Genomic DNA, 22,624 nt, shown 5'->3' on the forward strand with positions numbered 1-22,624 from the left:
TAATTTATATAAAACACCATAATTACAGAACAATATGAAGTCTAATAGCACAATCTTGACATTGATACAATAGAATGGCCGCTTTGAGATCCAGTTTCGGCGGAGTTCCATCGTGTGTAAAGACCTGGTGAAAGTTAAATCCTTCTGCTGTTGTAATGTGCGGATGTTTGGAATTTGAGGTGCTGGCACAGGTGTAATCCTTGTAATGAGACCATATTTTTAATAATTATGACAAATATCTCAAAATAAACCTCTATTAACTTAAATGCAGGATATTTATTTATGTAAACCAAATTTAAAATGGTCTCTGTATATCCCTGAATCACAAAATCATGAACTTTCAACTCATGTTTCTGATTATTTGCTTCCATAACTTTTTCTGCGTTGTAACTTGGTTCCTTGTATATTTCCTTTTGTAGAATCGGCATGCATTATTCTAAGAATGAATTTCGTGAATTCTAATTCTAAGAATTACATCTCTAAAAGAGTTGCTAAGCTTCAGAATTAAGACGTAGGTGTTATCTAATTTTGTGTGGATTTAGTATTATTTCAAAATATTATTTAGGAAAAACACATAAAAGTTATATTTTAATCGAAGTATAAAATACATTAAATATTATAACTTCGTTACTCTATTTCTTGCATAAACCGAGGTGTGCGACAAAAAAAAATTCTATCTGAGTAGTTCTGATTGCAAAATTTTAAAAGCAAGGCATGGAAGTAGCAAAAAAGACAAAAAAAAGTAATCTTTAAATTAAATTAAAAAAGCCTTCTTTTCAAATCTTAAAAATTCAAATATCATATTTAAAAATAGTAATGAAAATGGCATTAAAGATATTTTATAAAGTACTTAAAATATTAAATACCTATGGGCAGGCCACAATATTCTACAAAATGAACTAGAAGGAATATAAAATGAATGATTAAATAAATCTGATTGAAACATTTCGTTCCCAAATACATTAAAATGAAAGCGAAAATTTTCAATATTAAATGTAATATTAACGTTAAAATTAATTGAGGCAGAAAATTTATAAAATTTCCTTTGAGAATCGTATTAACTACTAAAAGAATTGCTTAAATTTGCACGTTTCTCACTTTCCAATTATCCAAATAAGCAAAATTCATTATAATTTTTATGATAATACACTGACAAAAGGAACAATCAATTAATGGTAACTCGAAACAAATTAGTTTCAATAGAGTTATTTAGAAAATTTCGATTAAATTACCCAAATTCATTTCCTGAACAAAGAATTGATTCAAACTTTTAACTAGATTATACATCTTAAATGAACATATACTGTTATTTCAAAATATAATAAAAAATAGAAAGAATCTAAGACACTTAAAAGTGCCCAAATTATTTTTAGTTTAAACGTATAGCTACTTTGCTTTAGTAACAGATTCATTTGTACAAGTATGGGAAATGTGGAATGTTGCATGGGGATATTCATGGCGAATTCATGCATGCTTAAAGGAAAATATCTGTCAATGAAAAAGGATAAAACTTGTAACAATAGTGAAAAACTTAAAAATTGGAAATGTGTAAAAATAATGCCATTGTAGTGAAAGCTTATAAGCCAGTTAACAGCTAAGCTACACAAGCAATTGCTTTTATATTGTGGTCATGTTACTGGGCTGCGAACCACGAGGTCCCAGGTTCTATCCTCGCCCATACAAATCACCACACCATCAAGTCAGTTTTTTTGCCAAATAACATCAAATTATGTTATCCGAAACAACAAAAATAATTAAGACGGATATTAGATGATTAATATCAATAAAATAATATTTTAGCATATTTGAAAACAAAATTGTGTTATCTGATATTTAAAAACTTAAAGACTTTATTTTGCAATATTCAAATATCTTGGATAAAATATTTGTTCTAAAAGCAAGAATAAAAATTCTTATGTTTCGATGAACGAATCAGGCTCGAACGGATATGTTAATTGATATGCAGCGATTTGAACGATAAAGGAATTGTTTTGTATTTTACATTTTTTACATCCATCATTTAAGAAAGCTTGATAACATCAAACACATACAAGCAAATAGCAAAGTGTGATTATACAAAGACACCATCAGCAAGACAGACTTACCTCATACTCTCTTTGACGCACGCTCTGAGATAAGATAACTGATTTAAACCATCCACGGTCAAGGGAGTCTTGTTGGGAACGATTCGGTCGATCTCTTCTTGAAGTTTTTTCTGCTTTTCCGGATTCGCAGCCAAATTACGCAAAACGTAAGCGGTAGTCAGAGATGTCTAAAGCAAAAATAACATTTTATGTTTCTTTTCATTGTTAAAATCGGATCAAATAAATATCTAGATAAAAAAAAATTAAATAAATATTACATAAATTAGCAATAATTTCAGATTTTTTTTATTGCCTTTAATATACATTGGTTGTGAATCTGGGAATTAAATACTAGGCATATTCTTGGAATTCTCAAGAAACGTGAAATATTTAATCAAGAATTCAATATTAGAGTTGAAATTGTCCTTCGAAGATATCCATCAATTGACAGCAACTAATGAACATAAAAAAAAAAAAATTACCCTCTTCTGCTGAATTCTGCGTTTAGAAAACTATATCAGGAAACATTTGATCATTGAAACAATTCTTCATATGTAGCTGAAAAATTACACAGGCTTTTAAATTTTTAAATGTTATATTTTTCAGACCAGTTAACATTTAAAAAAAAATTCTTAATTTTCTCAGACAACTATTATACCATATCCTGTGTTTATAAACTATCTTACACATTTCCATAGTCTGAGACAACACAAGCTAACAGAACGGGAAATGTTAGAAATGTGTTATAAAATTATTATTACGTCATTCTGAAAATTACGATACTTTCAACGCATATATTTTGTATCCGAATAAAGTAAAAGCGCTTGACTATATTGAAGAGAAAACTCATGTGATTCTGCAGTAGCTTGTTGTTCTGAATTAATCGAATAATCATACATGTAAACAAGTAATCTGCGTTTGTTTACCTTCTAAAGCGGAGGCCCATATTTGATCTCGTAAGATTATGCCTTTTTTCGTGTATTTATTAAATTGATGAAAGGTAACTTACTATTGAACCTGATAGCAGTTTTAATGCTCTTCATTAATATATGATGAATGCGTAGCGGATTGTTATGAGCGAGAATAGAACCTGGGACCTTGTAGTTCACAGCCGAGTAACAAGACCACAAGACAAAAGCAATTGCCAGTGTTTCGTGGCTGTTATCTGGCTTATAAGCTTTTCACCACAAATGCTCCAGTTCTCAAAACATTTATGAGTCTTACATGAATCACAAGCGATTTCTTATTCATGTCTATAGAAAAATAAGGCTACTAGTGGAAGTAAGTATATATTATTTCTTCAAAGTTCAAGCCCTTACTTTTTAAATAATTATTCTGTCTTTTTTTCCCACTGTTTAGAGATGGTTTCATTTTTTTTTTTTTTTTCAATTTGAATTTTCCGCAGCATTTATGAAGATTTCTTTGTTTTCGTGAATCTTTTCATTTATAACTTTTATATATGAATTGTTTCAAACATGAATCTCATCATAAAAATAGGAAAACTTGTGATTTTCCATCATTGTTTTTTATTTAAATTAAAATAAAACTTCAAAAGATATGAATTTAATTTATAAAAAAAATGGTTGAAGTGAAATATCTCTACTGACAATATAACCTTCAAAGCTAGCGGGAAGATTCTTTCCGAAATTCCCTCTAATGCTCTATAAAAAAGATAATTTTCCATTTTTCTCCGGGCCGTGGTGGCCTGGTGGTAAGATCTCGGCTTGTGAGCCGTACGGTTTCTGATTCGAGACCCGATTCCACCGAAGAACCGTCGTGTAAAGGGGTATGTTGCACGTTAAATCTGTCATGCCAAACGTCCTCCCGCTGGTGTGGTGTGGAGAGGCGGGTGCCAGCTCAGGTGTCGTCCTCGTCATCTGACCGCGGTTCAAAATTATGAGGTCCGTCCCAAAATAGCCCTAGTGTTGCTTTACAAAGGGACGTTAATATAACTAAACTCCATTTTTCTCCGCATAAAATTGTGAATCTTGGACAAGGCCACGAACGCTACGAATGTCCCGATATTTATTTTCAGGTATTCGTATATAAGTATTTTCTGATTCGTAGTATAGCAAAGAAAATCGAAAATGCATTTTGGAATTACTTTTAGACGGGCTAAAACAAAAATTTGGCACAGAATTACAAATTTTAGTACAAGATTACGTACAAAATTTCATTTGTTTAATTCGTTATGTTTCTGAAATATTGCTGTCGCTTGCTCATGATGCGGTAGGTGAAAATAACAAATAAGTGGTAGCAAGTCATTTATCACAAGTTCGTCATTAATAGAAAACTCCCGAAGCTAGTGATTGTGTGATAAAGTCCAAAGAATATAATGCAATTTAATTTTAGAATTATATTTGTAGAATTTTTGAGAAACAATACAATTCGTAAGAATATGGCTATAAAATATAGAAAAAATTGTTAAAGAACAAACATAAATTGTGTATTACAAGAGAGCGATAATTAAAAATATAAAAAGTTCTAAAACATCAAACGATATTCTCGTGATTCTTTGTGACGTGAGCTTAGTTAATTAAAAGTAAGAAATCAAACGATAAATTAGCTGTGCCATCAGTTGTTGAAGGTGACGAACCTTCATAGAAACGCCGAACAATCGTGTTTTTATATAGATTTATTTCTAAAAGACGACAAAAAGTCAGTCTTGTGATGAATTTGATACAAAATGTATACAGATTTACACTTTAAGTACTAAATTTTATCTATCTAGCTCTTTACGTTTTTTAGTTATTATATTTACTAACAATCGGAATATTCCAACAGATTTCCTGTGAAGATTTCGTTCAAAATTTGATAAAAATGTACGAATCCAATGTAAAAACCACATACCAAAATTCATTCAACTTCTGAGTTATTCAATTTTTGAGTTATCGCTTTCACATAGACATAATTACAAAAATGTGTTTTTCGAACGCAAGAAGGTCAAAAAAGTTACAGATTGGTTAAAATCTCAATTTTTTTTTTTTTTTTTTTTTACGCGATTGCAGTACTTTCTCTTTGTTGCATTATTTAAAATAAAATATATTCTGTAAAATTAAAATTTGAAATTTGAAAGGGGAAACAAAAAAATTTTTCAATCTTAAAGAAAATAGATAGAACTAATAAATACGTGTTTTCATTTTTTTATCAGCATAGCTACAGGTGTTGATAATACGGTCATAATTTGAAATAAAAATAACCGTATTATCATCATCAGACATCATTCTTCAGAATTTATTAAACACTTATCGTTAGTATTCTAGTAATGATATTCTAGTGCCTAAAATGAATATGTTTTATTTCATGTAACTTTTCCTAAAGACAGAAAATGAGTAGAAACAGTTATTCATTGGATATAAATTTGTTTCTAATTTTTTTCGCATCTGTGGCGGATTGCGATAAGCGAGGATAGAACATGGGACCTTGCGGTTCGCAGCCGAGTAACAAGACCACAAGACAAAAGCAATTGCCCGTGTTTAGTAGCTGTTAACTGGCTTATAAGCTCTTCACCACACATCTATATATAGAATACTATATTTACTATTAAGTGCTAAATGAATTTGTCTCTAGCTGCACATTTACGAATACTGTCAGCATATTCAAACATTTTCTGCCTTTTTCATTCTAAATAAATCATACTTGAAAAATACGGAAGGATTTAATTTTTAAATCCTTATTTAACCAGCAGATAAAAATTATCAGTATTTAGCATTACGATTGTGATAAAAATCAAGGGCCAAACAAGTTTTGACTTACATAATCACTCAGCAACAAGGCTGAATTTTAAAAATTACTTCTGAAAATATTCTACAAAGAAAAATACTCTCAAGGTGAGCCATATGCTTAAGCAACAGAATCCAAAGATAAAAATAAGGAATCATTAAAGAATAATTCAAATGGAAATCCAAGAAAGGTTATGAAATGCAAAGTACCTGATTCCTCAAGACGCGATTTAAATTTCCCCCCCCCCCCTTCTTTAATTTACAATATGATCTGCGCTGTTTTATGTCACCTGAATGTGTGATGACTTCCTACGTTCGTCCTGAAAATGGAATTTAAAATAATCATTTAAGAAAAATAAAATTTATAGTAACTCTATGGGCTTACCGTGTCGATTCCAGCTGCCATGGCATCAACTGCCATGATACTGGCATCTCTTGGAGATCCCCTAAGAATTAATTTTTCCATCAAGGACATGCTCTTTGAGTCCCTTTCTTTCTCCAAATCTTTCATTTTAGATTGGACGTACTGCATGGCACGTCTAAGAAAGAAAAATAGTGTTTTCACAAGTGATTCGATTAAACATATTTCACATATTGATTTTGTAAAAATATTAAGCTATCATACCCTATTAGCACATGATATTTTAAAATATCTCCATGATGTGATTGGATATTTGAGAAGATATCGTAATAATATTGGGATATTTTGTGCTATTAATCTATGAATAATTTTTGCTTTCGATGTATTAAATCATCTGAAATCTCGTGAACTGTTAATAAAATTCGAATATCTAATTTTATTATTAAATCAACGATAGTGGTCTCCCTAAAAATTTCTCGCATACTTTAATAAATTTGTCATGTCAGGGAACCCCGTTGCATGGCAATGGCGAACAACCGTTACGAAATATTAATCTTTGGCGTAGATTTAGCATTTTTACTGAAACTATAGAGTCATCCTTGGCGTGTTTTTGACGATTGATCCCAGGCATGCATTATTAGCATCCAAAAATCGAATTTATGATTTTAAACATGCTTTTCTCAATTTATTGAAACCAAAATTTGTTACAAAAACGGGCTTGTAATAGCAAAATCCCATATCAAATTTGATATATTTTTGTTGCATTTTTGAATTATCAATCAATCTAGTTGGATTTGGTTCAACGTTTTATCAGTATCTACGGTATAGATGTTAAATCTATGTACCGAATTTTATCTACTTTGCTGTCCTAGTTTTGTAGTTACCGCATTAATTTATATTCGAATAGTCGGACAGACGGACATCCTCTAAACAGATTTTACTCAAAATTTGATAGAAATCTATAAATTTGGTGTAAAGATCGTATACCAAATTTCAAACATCTAGCTCAAAACGTTTTTGAGTTGTCTTTGTCACAGACAGACAGGCAGTGGGACATTTTCCAAAAATGCGTTTTTCGAATTCAAGAAGGTCTAAAGCGAGGAGATTCGTCAAAATCTCCATTTCGAATTTTTTGACGATCATTATATTTTCTCTATTATGTATATACATATGAGAAAGTAAATATAAAGTCAAGAAGATACGGTTACACTAAAAAGGAAATTAACATGTAATTTTGTATATCTTTTACGAAATTCCAAATTCTAAGCCATTGAGTATTTTGTGTCTTTGATTCGAATTCTTTGTCTGACCCTCTATTAACTCTTTTATTTCCAAGCTATTATTACGAACTGTATACATATTTCCTCTTTCTATGCATGTCAAATCTTAAAATCGCGCTTTCAATCAATGGAACAAAGCATATACTTAATTTGATTCCAATTTACGTATGTACATGAAATAAAAGAATACATTAAGGAAATTCGTTGTGAAAAAGACATGATACTGTCTCTCAGATATATTACGTTGCTTTGAAGTTTATCTATAAAGGAACTTTTTAAATTTCAAATTGTTATTTACAGGATGGATTGAACTGCTTTAACAAATCTACTTAAATTTCAAACGGGCAATCAAATTGCAATATTAGTTTATATATAAATTACGTGTCACGTTGTTTGTCCGCGATGGACTCCTAAACTACTTAACCGATTTTAATAAAATTTGCACACCGTGTGCAGTTTGATCTAACTTAAAAGATAGGATAGCCTTTTTTTTAAATTTTTAATTAGAATTTTAATTATGAATTAAAAACTAACTTTCCAACCAAATAAATCTTTTCATTTTCCCCACCGCCAAATGAGTACGGCTTCAGTTTTTTCCCCCAACAGTCATGAGGCTAGGCTTAAGATTTTTCGGCTGATTATTTGAAACGATTCTATTTATTTTCTTAATGTTTGATGCATTTAAAATTAAACATTGTTAATGAATCGATCTTTCAGATTCATTCTTAAGTACTTTTGAATTAAAATAACACAGAATAAAGGAAATTAAAAATGTCTAATCTGCATAGCGTTACCTCAACTGGCGTAAAAAAACTCACGCATTTCCGTTACCGAAACTGGCGTTGAAAATTCACGCATGAGCATTCTGTTCTGATTGTTGATATGACAACCATTATCAACGGATGATTTAAATTATTTTTAGGTTAGCTGCATGTTTTTGTAATTAAATTGTATTTATTTTAGTTATATATTTTTTGTATACGCTTATAGTTTTAAGTACATCGTTTTTTTAGTTTTTTTAACCTGTTTTCAACCGATTATTTTAAACGATTTGTTTTATTTTCTTAGTGTTTGATGCATTTAAAATTAAACATTGTTAACCAATCACTGAGAATATTTTGTTGACAAATTCTTGAAATATTACATAAATTAGAAAAGATATTCTTTAGTGCCCATAAAGTTTAAACGCTCAGTGACTGTTTTCAGTAATCATATTAAAAAATGCTTTGTTTCAGTAAAAAATATTATTATATTAATTGCAGATTAATCCTTTCCACTTTAATTGATAGTATAAATTCTACGGGAACTAACAGAAAATTGGAGAGATACATATTACGTTATGACTGAAGGCGTTTATAATATTATGAGAGAATTATATGACTATCAAAATTTGAAGTTTTAAAATATTTTGATGAAGAAGCTATTAAAGTAGGAATTGCATAAAATATTTAATTATTAAAATTTTCACGAACATTAAGATTGGCGAACCGGCTGGTCGCCAAAGGCGGCTAGTTAGTTTATATAAAAAGAACATAAAACCTAATTTTAAGAGATTTATATGGAGTTGTGGGGCTTTAGATAAACTTTTGAAATCCAAAAATTCGAATTCGCTCATTTTCTTCCAAAAACTTGCATTGATTTAGAAAAAAAAATTATTTTAAAACTCTTTTTTACTTTCAGAATCACTCACAAAGTCAAAAGTATCCATTTAAAAATCAATTCAATCATTTAATCGATCTTGAAGAAAGTTTTCCAATCACTGAAATTATATTTCGCTCTATCAAAATCTCAAACAAGGAGCTTAATTATACAGTTCTTATCTTCGAACGAGTCCTTGGTAAGACAATGGCACAATTATTCCACACAACCATTTCATGACAATTGAGCAGAAAAAAGTCCAACAGAAAGTCCTCGTTTTCTCAAAAGTGAAGATTGCATCTCATTCCTTTTGCACGCAAACTAAGATGTGATCAGAAGGAAGGAAAATTTCAATGGATTTTCCAAAGATCGCGAGATTCCTTCGTGGCCCAGAACAAAACGGCACATGATTAGCATGTGATTACCGGAAATTGGAATCTTGTTCCCCTTTCCGTTCCAATCAGCATTACACAATAAGGTGCGGTTACTTCATTTCTTAGTTTCAAAAGAGCTTTCATTTTTGTTCAGTTTAAGAAGCAACTAAATAGCTCTACAGTAGATCGATTATAAGGAAAGTTTTCGAATTTATGTGGTGAATGGGTGTTTTGAAACTTAAATGAAGTCAGAAAAGTTTTCTTTTTTTTTTAAAGTATATTTATTTTTAAATACGGAACGAGCAAAAATATACTGTCATAAGTTTTTCTGAGGTAACTGTTTTAATAAAAATAAGTTTTAATAACAATTTTACGTTAAGGATATCTATACAAGTAGTCCATTCTAATCATTCTTTCTGAACTTATATATAATTCCTCACTAAATACAAAATATCTAAATAACGCAAAATTTTATGTTCTAGATTGTAAGCCAGAAAATGTGTTTGTGAAAAAATTACGATAGCTAAATTTTCAAACAGTCCACAGGTCCTTTCAAACATGTTGAATAAAATATTTTTGTCGCACTAACATGTTAAACAAAAACAGTTCTGTAACCAAAGCAGACCAAGTTTTGAGGCTTTGTATATCGCTATTTTAGTAAATTTACATTCATTTCAGTAGCTACCTCAAGAAATGGCTATGGCAATCAATGCCTGGTATTTGCTAGAAGCGGCCGTTGATTGGCCTAAAATAATGCAATTCAGATCTCATAACTTAATCAGTTTTGGCTGAAGAAGACTGGAACCTCTTTTCTGTAAAACTTCAGCTTGATAAGATTATTTTATTAAAAGTGATTAATAGGATTAGGAAAATGTACAAAAATGTGGCTTTGTAACTTCTTCAGCAGTACGTATACTAACTCAACAACATAAAATAAAATTTTTACGTTCATTTAGTGTCTTTTAGTATGTATCTTATCTATTGGTAAAAAATAAGTTATTGAACCTTGAGGAAATTTAACATTTGCATAGTTATCAATTAATATTTTTTGTAATAGTTCGTGCACAAGAATTTATATGAAAAAATAAATTAATAAGATAAATCATAATTCTTTGAGTACAATAAATGTATTTGGATTTCAGTTACGTTAAATAAGTTAATGAGAATTAATTCGGATGATGATACAAAAGATCAGAAAACAGAAACAAAGTTGTGTCCTGCCTATGAAAAGGAGGGATACAACTTTTAAAAATATGGCAAGCTTCAAATTGATTAAAATATACTGTTGAAAATTTAAAGTCTGGTTCTGAATTGAAAAATACTGGAACAAAAAACTGTTTTTCTAGAACGTGCGAAAAAGTTTTTGAAAAACTGGTGGCATAACTTACTTAACTGGCAAAACTTGACTGGTATAACTTATTATAAGCTTTGATAAAGACTAAAAAATGCTGTTTAAAAAATTCTGTAATACTAATGCACTGAATGATGTTATGGTTATATTTTTAAAAGTTCTTCGTAATCTGAATCGTACTGGTATATACTGATTTTACTATTATTTTAAAATTATACAATTATTTGAAAACTTATGGCCTGTTCGATAGAAGCTTTACGCAGCCCACATCTTATAGTTCCTTTAATGTACTGATTGCTTTCCTTAATGCTCAATGACTTTGATACCGACCTTCCAAATTAAAAAAAGAGAATTAAGAAACTTACTCAAAAAAGAAGTCGTGAACTTTTTTCAATTTCTGGTACGATGGTGAGAGGGATGGATAGAAGCGCCAAATGGGAATTGAAGCCAGTTCCACTTTAGCTGAGAGTTGAAAAAACTGATTAACAGCCTGGATGTACTTTTGAGACATGGAGTCTGGAGACACGTTATCGTCCAGGCAACCCATCCGTTCATTGAAGAGAATATAAGTAACAGCTAAAGGGTGAAGAAAACATCACAAAAAATATAGCCTTATAATCAGAATAATATCATGATAGGGTTATTCGCTTTTAAATGAAATTTAGGGAGGAAAAACATATAATTTTAAGAAGAACTCGGAAAGCGGATAGGAGTTTTCTGCTAATGATCATTTTAATAATCACTAATCACTTAATTTTAAAACCAAACTAAATTTTAACAATTTTTTAGAAAATATTGTTGCACTTACATGAATTTCACACCGTTTCAAAACTCAAAAATTTGTCTTTTTAATTATATCAATTTAATAGTTGTACAAAATTTCCTGAATTTTGGTATTTTTTAAATTTTTTGCCTATTTTCCAATAACAGTTTTCATTGTTTAACCTCAAATTCAAACTATTTTCATTGTTTCATCAAATATTTATTACGGGAGTTTCTTCGATTGATAAAATCTGAGGAAGAAAGATTCTGTTCAATATTTATGTAGTTAATAAGACAGATAAAAGAATTACAGCGAAATTTAGAACATATAAATGAACCTTACATTTACATTTTTAATAGTGCTGTGATATTACGAGACTGGCCTCCATTAAAAACGTTCGTGTACACAATAAACAGAACTTAAGTAAGATTGATAAAATAACACGACTTTAATGCCTGATTTCCGGCAAACCAACTAGTCGCCAGAGGCAACTAGAAATCTGCGTAGTGCAAGGAAAATTAATTTCATTCCAAGGTTGTTTCACTAGTTGTATTTCTATACGCGCGTAATTTGCAGGTTATGTTCAGTGGGCGGGATATATCTAGCCAACATTTCTCTTTTTCCGCTAGTAATTACTGTTTCAATTGATCTTGTAAGATCATAAAAAATTGTTAAACGATTCCTTATTCGAAAGTTTGAAATTTGATAATTATGGCCAGTTGCTATCATTCTGAATTTAATGATAGATAGAATTAATGGTAGCATTAGCCATATAATAATTATATACTTAAAAGTGTTATCAGGGATTTTCTTTAAAACACAATATTGCACTTCTGATTGCAAAACTTCATTCTTTCAAAAGCCTCATTTCAAACAAAACAGTCAATAAACATAGAAGGTCATTTCAGTTTTAAAACCAGTTATAATGAAAGGATTAAACATATCATTCTAGAGTTATAATTTGACCTCTACTCCTATGGTAGGCACCTTTCGATTATCTTTTTCATTTATTTTATTTCTTAATATTGCTCTGAACAATATTAAACGCTTATTAACATGTTCACTGCCATGATTCATACAAGTGATTCGGATTACTATCTAATAAGATGCTTACTTGTTTGCTCTTTCTTAACTATTATAGAGAAGAGAATACCTAATTAGATAATGGATGAATTCCACATGATTCATGCGGTGAAAACGTATTGAAATAAAGAGATATAAATTAAACATAAGCGTGTTCTTGCATCAAATTTTACACTGAATGTCAGCTTTTACTATCACCCGACACGGTAATCAAGGTGTTAAGAAAAAATAATTTTGTAATTACTTACATTCTAAAGCCCATTTGAAGAACTCGTCTATTAATTTGGGAACTTGATGATTCGGTTGACGAAGCAAGCGCATCCGACGAATCAGATCATCGGCTATGACGTTCATTTGAGGCAAGTAAGTCTTCATTATTTCAGGTCTTAACATTGGAACTTGCGATCGAGTTCGAATGTGGTGCCAGGCTTCTCCGTTGCTGTAAATGAAGGAAATTCTGCTTAAAGATGGAATTTTAGCAATTAACTTAAACATTATAACTTAAATCATATCATAACTTAAACAAATATCACTTATAACAAATCACCACTTATAACAAATATAAAGTGTACACAAAATTCTATTCAATATCTTTGCAACGCTTTTATGTATGTAAACACAACTACTAAAACAGTACAAAGTATTGTTGCAAATTATACTTTAAAATATTCCTGGGGGTCGCGGTGGCTTGGTGGTAAGATCTCGCCTTCGGAACCGAAGGGTTTCAGGTTCGTGACCCGATTCCACCAAAGAACCGTCGTGTAAGGAGGTCTGTTGCACGTTAAATCCGTCATGACCAAACGTCCTCCCTCTGGTGTGGAGAGAGGGGCGCCAGCTCAGGTGTCGTCCTCGTCATTTGACCGCGGTTCAAAATGACGAGGTCCGTCCCAAAATAACCTTAGTGTTGCTTCAAACGGGAAGTTAATATAACTAAACCAAACCTTTAAAATATTCCTAGATTTTATTTTAAAGGAAGGATAATAAGGAAAATGCCAAATATAATTAAAAAATAAAAGAGATCGGCCAAAAAAATTGGAAAAGAAGCACGCTATATCATAATACAAACACAGGACAATGTTTCATGGAGTTATCTGTAAAATTGGTGGAAAATATTCGCGATTTAAATTACGAACTTTCTGTGACTTAAAAATGGGTTCTTCTTAAAACTGGAAAATGTATCGTCAGATCACTTACACCCAAATGCAATTTTCAGATTTTTTTTCTTAATTATTTTTATTTACTTTCTTCATTGCTTAAATTTCCTTTTACCGTCCCCGAAATTGTAAAAACTATATGATAATACAAAAGAATGTGTTTCTCAATTTTAGATGAACCCTTTTTCAAATCACTTAAAGCTCATAATTTTAATCTCAAATATATTCACCAATTTTATATATAATTTCATTAAATATAATTCATTCCCTGTGTTTTTATTACGGTATGGATTATATTTCTCTATTTGTATTTTCAGGTCGATCTCCTTTATTTTTTCAATTATCTTTTGCAACTTCCTTATTTCGCTTATTTTGGGCGTTGTAATCTGCCTCGATAAATTCATATAGTAACTTTACTATAGGTTTTCGTTATTTTCCTGGTTGTACGAAACGCCACTTTGAATTTAAAAGACTGAAAAAGGACTTCACCGATCACCCTATATATGACTCGACGGCTTCAAAGAGATACCAGAAAAGTAGGAAGTTACTTTCCACAATTCAATCCCATAGATATTCTTTTATGCTGTTGACATGAAATATAGTCTGTCGAATATTACAACAACTGCAATGAGAAAAATAGTTTGATCAATTAAAGTTTTGATTGCTTATTTTTTTTCTTGTGGTTAGTCAATAAAACTTGAGAAAAGAAATGTTCCAATTTTCAGCCCGTGGCATTTGATTTCAGAATTATCAGCAAAGTGCCAAAAGCCATTTAAATTAATGACGAATTTTTCTGTGTTCATTATGAAGTTTCAGTGCAAGAAAAATGCTAAACAATCAATTATCAAATTGCATAAATCAGAAATTTGATAGATTCACTCTTCCCGTCCCATTGGGGGGGCACCTCATAATTTAGAGTGAGGAGCTTCCGGTATAGTGGGTGGTTCTCGCCACCCTGATGGATACAGAAAAATATGGGAGGGTCGGCTGCCTCGCATCGATAACGGGACGTACTTCCCACGGGAATGGTTGTGCCGTGGTCAGTTCTGGCTCTTAGGACTCAACCACGGTTTTTGCCAATGCTGCTGTTGCGGCAGTTCGGTCATTCAGATTTTTCCATGTGTCTTCGGACGGGTCGGAGTAGCCGGTTATAGGATTCATTCTCTTCATAAAAAATTCTAATAAGCGTTTAAAAATAATGTTTATGTTATGGTGATAAACAGGATGACGAGGTGGTATTGGCAACATTCATTTTATTTAGTATTTTTACAGCGAAATTCATTAGGGGTTTTTTTTCTTGTTTATTTTTTATTTCTTTAACCTTTACAAAGAACAGCTTCGCTAACATTAAATTTATTATTACTATATATTCATCAAACATTTTTATGATTCAAGCAAAAGTTTAAAAACAAATAAGCTTTCTTACGCTGCGGCAACTCCGGCAGAAGAATATACTTCGGGATTTTGTTCTCGCATCATTCTCATTGCAACGAAAAACTCCCTTTTTGGAAACTTCCCTGGGACAAAAATATAAATAATTATCGAGCAGACAGACAACGAACAGGCACATTGTAAATTTTATCACGTACTCAAAATGATGTATACCTTCATTCCAGCTGACTACTTCCATGTCCTTGGGATCAAACAAGTGGACGATGTTGAAACCCGGTGCAATTTCTTCCCGGACAATAGATCCGTATTGGTGGAATTTCTTCCTCTGTGCTTCATGCCATTCTCTTTTTGTATACTCACCTGCAAAATCGAAAAATAGTGATTTGGAACAGAAATTCTTTCTTATACATGTAATGTATGTTAAAAAATATCAGGATTAATTTTTATAATTAATATTTTTTTAAATATTAAGTAGTTTGTAATTGTTTTATCGATTGTTATTTATTTACATCCTTTTCCTAATTTCTCTGTAATAATATCCACCACAATACTTAACATTATATCTTCTCTCAATTTTTTTTTTCTCGAAAATGCGCATTTTTACTTTCTCGTTTATCTCGAAAGGGAAAGCATTTTAATCGTCAAAAATTCGAGCTCTACATTTTGGAATTTCTTTCTTTCTACTTTTGGTATTTCGTATTTCTTATATATTTCTTATTAAAGAATTTCATATTGATGGTGGAAACAACAAAAGCAAAATTAAGGTAAAATAAAAATGAATTCCGATTGTCCGAGATCCAACCATACATCACGCTTCCAGAAGAGGAAAAAAACCCAGAAATTTGTTAATAAAGCCTTCCAAAATAAAAACAAAGAACAACTGATTTAAATAGATGCGTTTAAGCAGTAATAAATACTATTTGCTTTAGTATTTCGAAAGTAGCACTTCTCTAAGAAGTGGAATGAAAAAGATCAGCATTTGTTAAGCCTCCTAATCCTGCGGATAATCTGAGATTACCTTACTGCTAAATGTAAACTTCTCGTCCATCCATTTTTTTCTCTCACTCCTCCCCCTCCCCTCCCCTCACCCCTTTTGACAAAATGAAGTCTCATGACGCATGCGCAAAAGTATGAAGGGTCTCAGAATCCGTTAATGAAAAGTATTTTAATATAGTATGTAAATATAAAAAAGAAAAACAACATTATTTTTGCATTCATTAAATTAAAGTATTACTAACCACTTTCAGCGACTAGCTGTCGCCCTCTATATAAATAGCATTAATTCAGTAATGACAACCAACTTTGATTAACTGTATTTTATCATAACAACAAAAAATAACATTTTAAAATGTGATTGCACAATAAACATTAATCTCTTTGATATTAACTTCGCCATTTAGCTTGAAAAGTGATGAAATTAAAAGCAAAAATCCATCTAGTTTTTAAAGCTGTGGGCACTGTCAAAGTATTATTACAATATTTCTTGAAAATGAAGACAAAAGAGGAGGGGGAGGGCAAACATAGATAACTTATTCAAGAGTTAGGAACTTTCATATAAAAAAAATGGTGAATCAGTACAGTGATAATGACTGGGAAACTCTTTCTATAGGAATACAAATTTAGAAAAGTTTCAGAAATTTATATCATATGTATTTCGGCTTTGGACAACAGATGATCATTGGTGACGTATCTAGAAATGATCTTTCATAAGAAAGCGAAACGTTAGCGAAATCAGTACAATGGTTGATAGTGGTGAATTCATTCGAGATTTATCCCTATAAAAAATGTCTTGTGCAATGGTGCTTTTGAGATTTTTGAAATTGGTGGAGGATGAACGAACATTGATAGCGTATTTAAGTATCATGAGTTTCCATATGAAATAAAAATTGGTAGGAAAACCAGTGATTGCAACTGATGGCATGATTCTCTGATTTTGCCGTTTATTATATATATATATATAAGAAATCTGAAAAAAAAATTCAGGGAATGAATTTCTGACGTGCTCATTTCACCTACCAATGACTGGCATGTATCTATGCAGGTTGCCAAGCAGGGGCAGTGGTTTGGGACCTGGGATCTCTTCAAAAGGTCGAGCTCTGTCCAGTGCCTCCATAGAAACTGCGTCCGACAGAAGAGTAGATTGATATCTCAGGTCTTTCGGACATACTCTGCCGACTGCTGAAGGATCTAATCTGGGACATTTCAAAAGGATGTTGGTCGGTATCTTCATTTTTCTGAATTCTCTTTCCTAAAAATACCATAAATTGCAAACCAATCAGGTAATGACATAACAGCAATAAAATAAGAAACAAGTTTAATAAAAATCTAAGATATTATTCTTTTTTTCTTTTTTTTTTTTTCGAAATAAAGATGAGATCTTTGTATTTTACTTACATTTTTGGTTCTGTTACAAAAAAACTTAAAATAAATCTTGTATATATATATATATATATATATATATATATATATAATTGAATTAATGTGCATATTTGTTAATCAAATAAAGCAAAAACTTTTGAAGATTTACAATGCATTTCATAGCAGAGACAATGGCCCTTTTTTTAAAAAAAAAATTACAAACTACAGTTATTTTAAAATTTCATTATATGCAGCAATCAAAATTGATTCTTTAGAGATCTTGATTTAAAAAATATCTATTTTTACCATCTTAAAGAAATTTAATGTACTCGTATTTGTGGTTCTCGGTATATATTAGGTGAACCCAATTAAACTTGGTATTGTGAGCAGTTTGTAGAAAAAAAAATCATACAGCAGAATCTCCTTAGGAAAAAAAAATACTTAAACAAATTATAAGCAAATGATCTAGCGAAAAAAAAATATTAACGTTGATAAAATATGCGTAAATAAATGATAAAATAATATAAATAACTGGTGTAAAAATGAAGTGAGAATTCGTAAAAGAATTTTATCGCATTCTAACTGCCAAATAGTAGGTTTTTATCATGTTTTTTTTTAAGTATCTTATGTAATAATTTCCTAACTAGAATATTTGAAACTCCGACATTTTATAGAATACTTAGACAATTTTAGACTAGAAATATGAGAATTATTTGAATATGATATATATTTATTCTAGGAATTCTATACAACGATGAATGCTATTTGGGCAAAATATAAAAGGAAGCGATATTCGAAAGGAATCGGTAATGTATTTCATACTTAGCCAGTTTGCCGTTTGGCAATGCTTAGAATATCTAGGAAATGTGTTACTTGTAATATCGACATTTTGTAAAATGCTTAAGATTTTTAGAAAAAATATAAAATATGATTATTTTTAAATATATTATATACTTTCTCTAAACATTATGAGTAATAATAGATTTTCTATAGAATGATACATTTTATTTTGGCAAAACATGAATAGAAATCATATTTAAAAAGAATCGACGATGGCCGTTTGGTAATATATATAAAATATATTTCCTACTTTGCCTAAAATTGCCTAGATTTTCTATAGAATACCAAATTTCAAACTTTTCCAATATAAATATAAATAACCTGGTATAAAATACTTAGTATAAATGAGTATTATAATGTTATTATCAATAATACGGTCATGACTTATTATCCGGATCAACAAATACAGAAGAGATAAAAAATGCTGATTGTATGTACAAAAAAGGCATAATTGCATTTAGATTATTGATATTTTTCATTTCTATTCCATTAGTTATATTAATTACTGGCTGGATTTAGTGACCATATATTTCGCCGGGAATAATTTTTATATTTAGTTTCCTTTAAAACTTTTATACCTAACCTGATATTTATAAGTCCCTGAATAAAATATTTTTAAACTTCAAATTGTGATAGAGAGGCCGTGTTATTTTAGAGGCCTTACTCCTGTCTTGCACTACTCTTGTCAAATCACATGACTTAACATTTGCATGAAAAGGATAACTGACAGCGTCATCAAACATCTAATTACACGTTGTTATACACGGTATTGTCACTTCACCTTCTTACTCCTGTTAAATACGAAGTTGATTCGAGTATTAAAAGGTGTGAAGCATTTTATTTCAGTACTCCAACAGTATTAGTATCCAACAGAGTTATTTCACTCCAACAGTATGTTAACTGGATTGAAATAGGTTGATAAAATATTTTTTTAATAAAATACCAATTTTTAAGCCGTTTAAAAGTATTACTTAATAACTTAGATGCCTTTATAAATAACTTCTAAATAATTATTATAATGATAATAAGGTAAGGATATAGAAGTTAATTTCGGCTTTCCCGAAGGATATGAAGGATCGCTCCTTAGCTTTCACCACTGGAATCAAAAACACGATTAAACATTTATAAAAACTATAAAAATGGTTTAAATGTTAGTGCAAAAATAAAAGTTAATGTTGAAATTTAGACATGAAAGTGTTCATATCTAAAATTTCTGGGAGGAATGCAAGAGAACAATTTATATATCATTCAAAAAAATAATCTTTTAAAAATTAAAATATTGTAAAATGCGAGATAATATCTTCGAAAATTATGAAGAAAAAACGTTGAAAATTCTAATTAATTTTAAATAATAAAAATTCTAATTAATTTTAAATAATAAAAATTCTAATTAAAATGACAAAAAAATTCGCTCTGAGACGCACATTCCTATTTTTCATAGTATATCAAATGATCTGTCCCAATACAGGCTTAACAGAACTGTACGAAGTCACACTTTTTTATGATTATTATAAGAAATATTTAAAAAAGATTTATTTATTTGGTAACTTTTAATTCCGTAGCCTTTAAAATTATAAGAGCTATAAATAAATGAACGATTGTGTAGAAATCACTTAAGAAAATTTAGAAAAAATTTTCCTCTTCATTTCTTGATTTAATCTTTTTAATGCACGTGATAATTTCAACAGAAATAAAGATACATTGAGGGATTTCAAGACAGAAAAATCTGGTAAAACTTCCTTAAAATTATAATTTGAATGATTTTAATCGAAAAATGACCAGTGAAATGTATTTAAGCCTAATTTCTTTCTTAAACAATCAGATCAGTATCTAATGTTTAGCAGAATGATTTTTCAAAAAAAGTTATCAATAATTCAACTGAAATTATCAAATTTGTACCTATTGTTTCTATATTATTAAGATACTGAAATTTTCTGTATATCAGTATAGAAAATTTCAGTATTTCAGTATCCTTATTTTAAACGGAAATTTTATATGAATTAAAAGAACTAATTAACTTACCTGAAAAGCTGAAATCGAGAACTAGCTTTCCTAATAAAAGAAATTTTTGTTATCTAAACAGTATTTATGATTTCGATTTCAGACGATTTATCTCTGAATGCACTGAAGTTTTATTTCTTGCTGTTGCCTTTATACTGGCGCATGATTTGATAAACGATGTCATCCTAAAGGGTTATTTTGTCTGTTACACAAATGACCTCAAAGGTTGGCTGCGTTGAAAGAGGAAGTTTTTTTTTTTCTTTTTATCACTTTAGATAACTGTCAGTGCATTTGCACCCAGCGCACTATTAAGTGCATTCTAAAATGTGACAATAACAAAGATTTCCAACAACTTGTGAACTGTTGATAAAAACAAGAAGATAGGTGAACATGAAAATAAATAAAAGAAGAATCAGTAGTGAAACTGTTTACCAATTTAACTTGTGATGAAATTATTTTTTTATTTGGAAAACAAAGCATATCTTCAGTACAAATGAGTATAAGCAGTGCGAAGTGTGAAAATTAATTGGAAAAATGTATTAATTATTTTCAAAAATTCAGTGCTAATTAAGTTTAATTAGCAATAAGCTCTACCAATTTAAATTCATACTGAAATGTTTTTTATTTTGGAAAACAAAGCATGTCTTCAGTACAAACAGATATAAGTAATATGATATGTGAAAACTAATTCAAAAAATGTATTAATTATTTTCAAAAATTCAGTGTTAATTAAATTTAACTAACAATAAGCTCTTCCACTTTAAATGCATGATGAAATGTTTCTTTTTTGCGGCTGGAGGGGGAGGGGAACAAAGCATATCTTTAGTACAAGCAAGTATAAGAGTCACGATGTGTGAAAATTTATTGTTAAAATAGATTAATTATTTTCAGAAATTCAATGTTGATTAAGTTAAGCTAGCAATTTATTGTTCTTAATGATAAGCACATAGAAACAAAACCTGCTAAGGAAAAACTGAAAATTATGCATAGGAAAAAAAATAATAAAACAAAACAATAGAATTGTATCCAAAATAAATTTAATAAAAATAATAATAAGATTAGGTTGAAACAATTAAATAGTTCAAAGAAAAAAAAATTGAGAAAATTTATTTATTTTAATAAATTGTGAGGGAAACTTCACTGATAAGAATATGAAAGTTTTATCATAATAATTTTGATAAACTGACATACTATCTGTAAATTCAACGTTAATGATGTAACATATTGTACATAGTGCAAACATCGTTCGATATACAGCTATCAAATTTGATAACACAGTTACATCTTATGTAGTTGAGGCTTATTAACAAAGTTTTTTTTAATTCTAATTATTTAAAAGGTAATTCAAAATGCAATTTTTTTCTCCAAGAATTTCTAATAATAATACTACTCAAATTTTATTTTACAGTGCTTTAAAAATTCAAAGAATAAACATTTTAGCAATGCCTTTTTTTTTTCTGCCATGCAGAGGGGGTTTTTTTCCTTTCTGAATTTTAATAAATTTTTCAAAAAAAAAAAAACTTTTAAGCATAGTTTATAATTATAATTTCCATTGTTTTAGGTATACTGTTTAGATATAACGTGCATTTTACGGTATTAAAAACATTTTCTTGTGTATACATTATCTTTTATTATAATTAAGAATAAAATTTGATGCAATAATTTGAATAAACGAATCGAACCAAAATCCTGTTACGATATTTCGGACTAGAGAACCAAATCTCCTTTTATCATTAATATTATTATCATTGTTATTGGTGTGACTATGGATCGATGTATAAAGAATAATTTTTTACTTAAACATAATCATTAAGTAAATTTTTAATAAGTGTGACTTTACTTATTAAAAACTTTTCAGAAGTTTGCTTATTTTATATTTCTTCTTCTGTTTTTTTAGGTACATTTTCAAATCTTAATATTCTTTTTATTTCACGATTTCCACCAAATTATCACTTAAATACTTTGGAAGTTTACATTTGCGTTAAATTCTTATAAATCATCAAATATATTAATGGAAATCTTGAATGGAGTGAAATATGTATATATAGCACTTGTGGAAAGAGTGAAATAATAATAAAATTCTAAAATTAAGGACGAGCGAGTAAAGTAAAAGTAGTGAATTTATCATAAATGTTTTTATCATTGATCTCGAGGTTAAATTGATAGAGCATTATTCATATTTAAAAAAAACCCTTTCTGGATAAAATGAATAAATTAATTCTA

General features: G+C 29.7%; 1 protein-coding gene across 2 annotated transcripts in view; it reads right to left on the reverse strand.

Annotated features, from left to right (window-relative positions):
- LOC129963113 (probable cytochrome P450 301a1, mitochondrial) overlaps nt 1–22,624 on the reverse strand; it is a 34,910-nt gene that overhangs the window by 7,256 nt on the left and 5,030 nt on the right. Inside the window, exons 1-8 of one of the 2 annotated variants that reach the window (XM_056077188.1) lie at nt 20,423–20,575; nt 17,219–17,450; nt 15,416–15,562; nt 15,237–15,327; nt 12,905–13,095; nt 11,176–11,386; nt 6,192–6,345; nt 2,106–2,272 (exon numbers count right to left, since the gene is read on the reverse strand). In XM_056077188.1, the coding sequence (XP_055933163.1) occupies nt 2,106–2,272; nt 6,192–6,345; nt 11,176–11,386; nt 12,905–13,095; nt 15,237–15,327; nt 15,416–15,562; nt 17,219–17,432 (1,175 nt within the window). In that variant the 5' untranslated portion in view covers nt 17,433–17,450; nt 20,423–20,575. Of the gene's footprint in view, nt 1–2,105; nt 2,273–6,191; nt 6,346–11,175; nt 11,387–12,904; nt 13,096–15,236; nt 15,328–15,415; nt 15,563–17,218; nt 17,451–20,422; nt 20,576–22,624 lie in introns of those variants that run through there. The other variant, XM_056077189.1, reaches the window with a different exon arrangement.

The sequence above is a fragment of the Argiope bruennichi genome, chromosome 3 (assembly GCF_947563725.1).
Source record: "Argiope bruennichi chromosome 3, qqArgBrue1.1, whole genome shotgun sequence".
Lineage (NCBI taxonomy): Eukaryota > Metazoa > Arthropoda > Arachnida > Araneae > Araneidae > Argiope > Argiope bruennichi.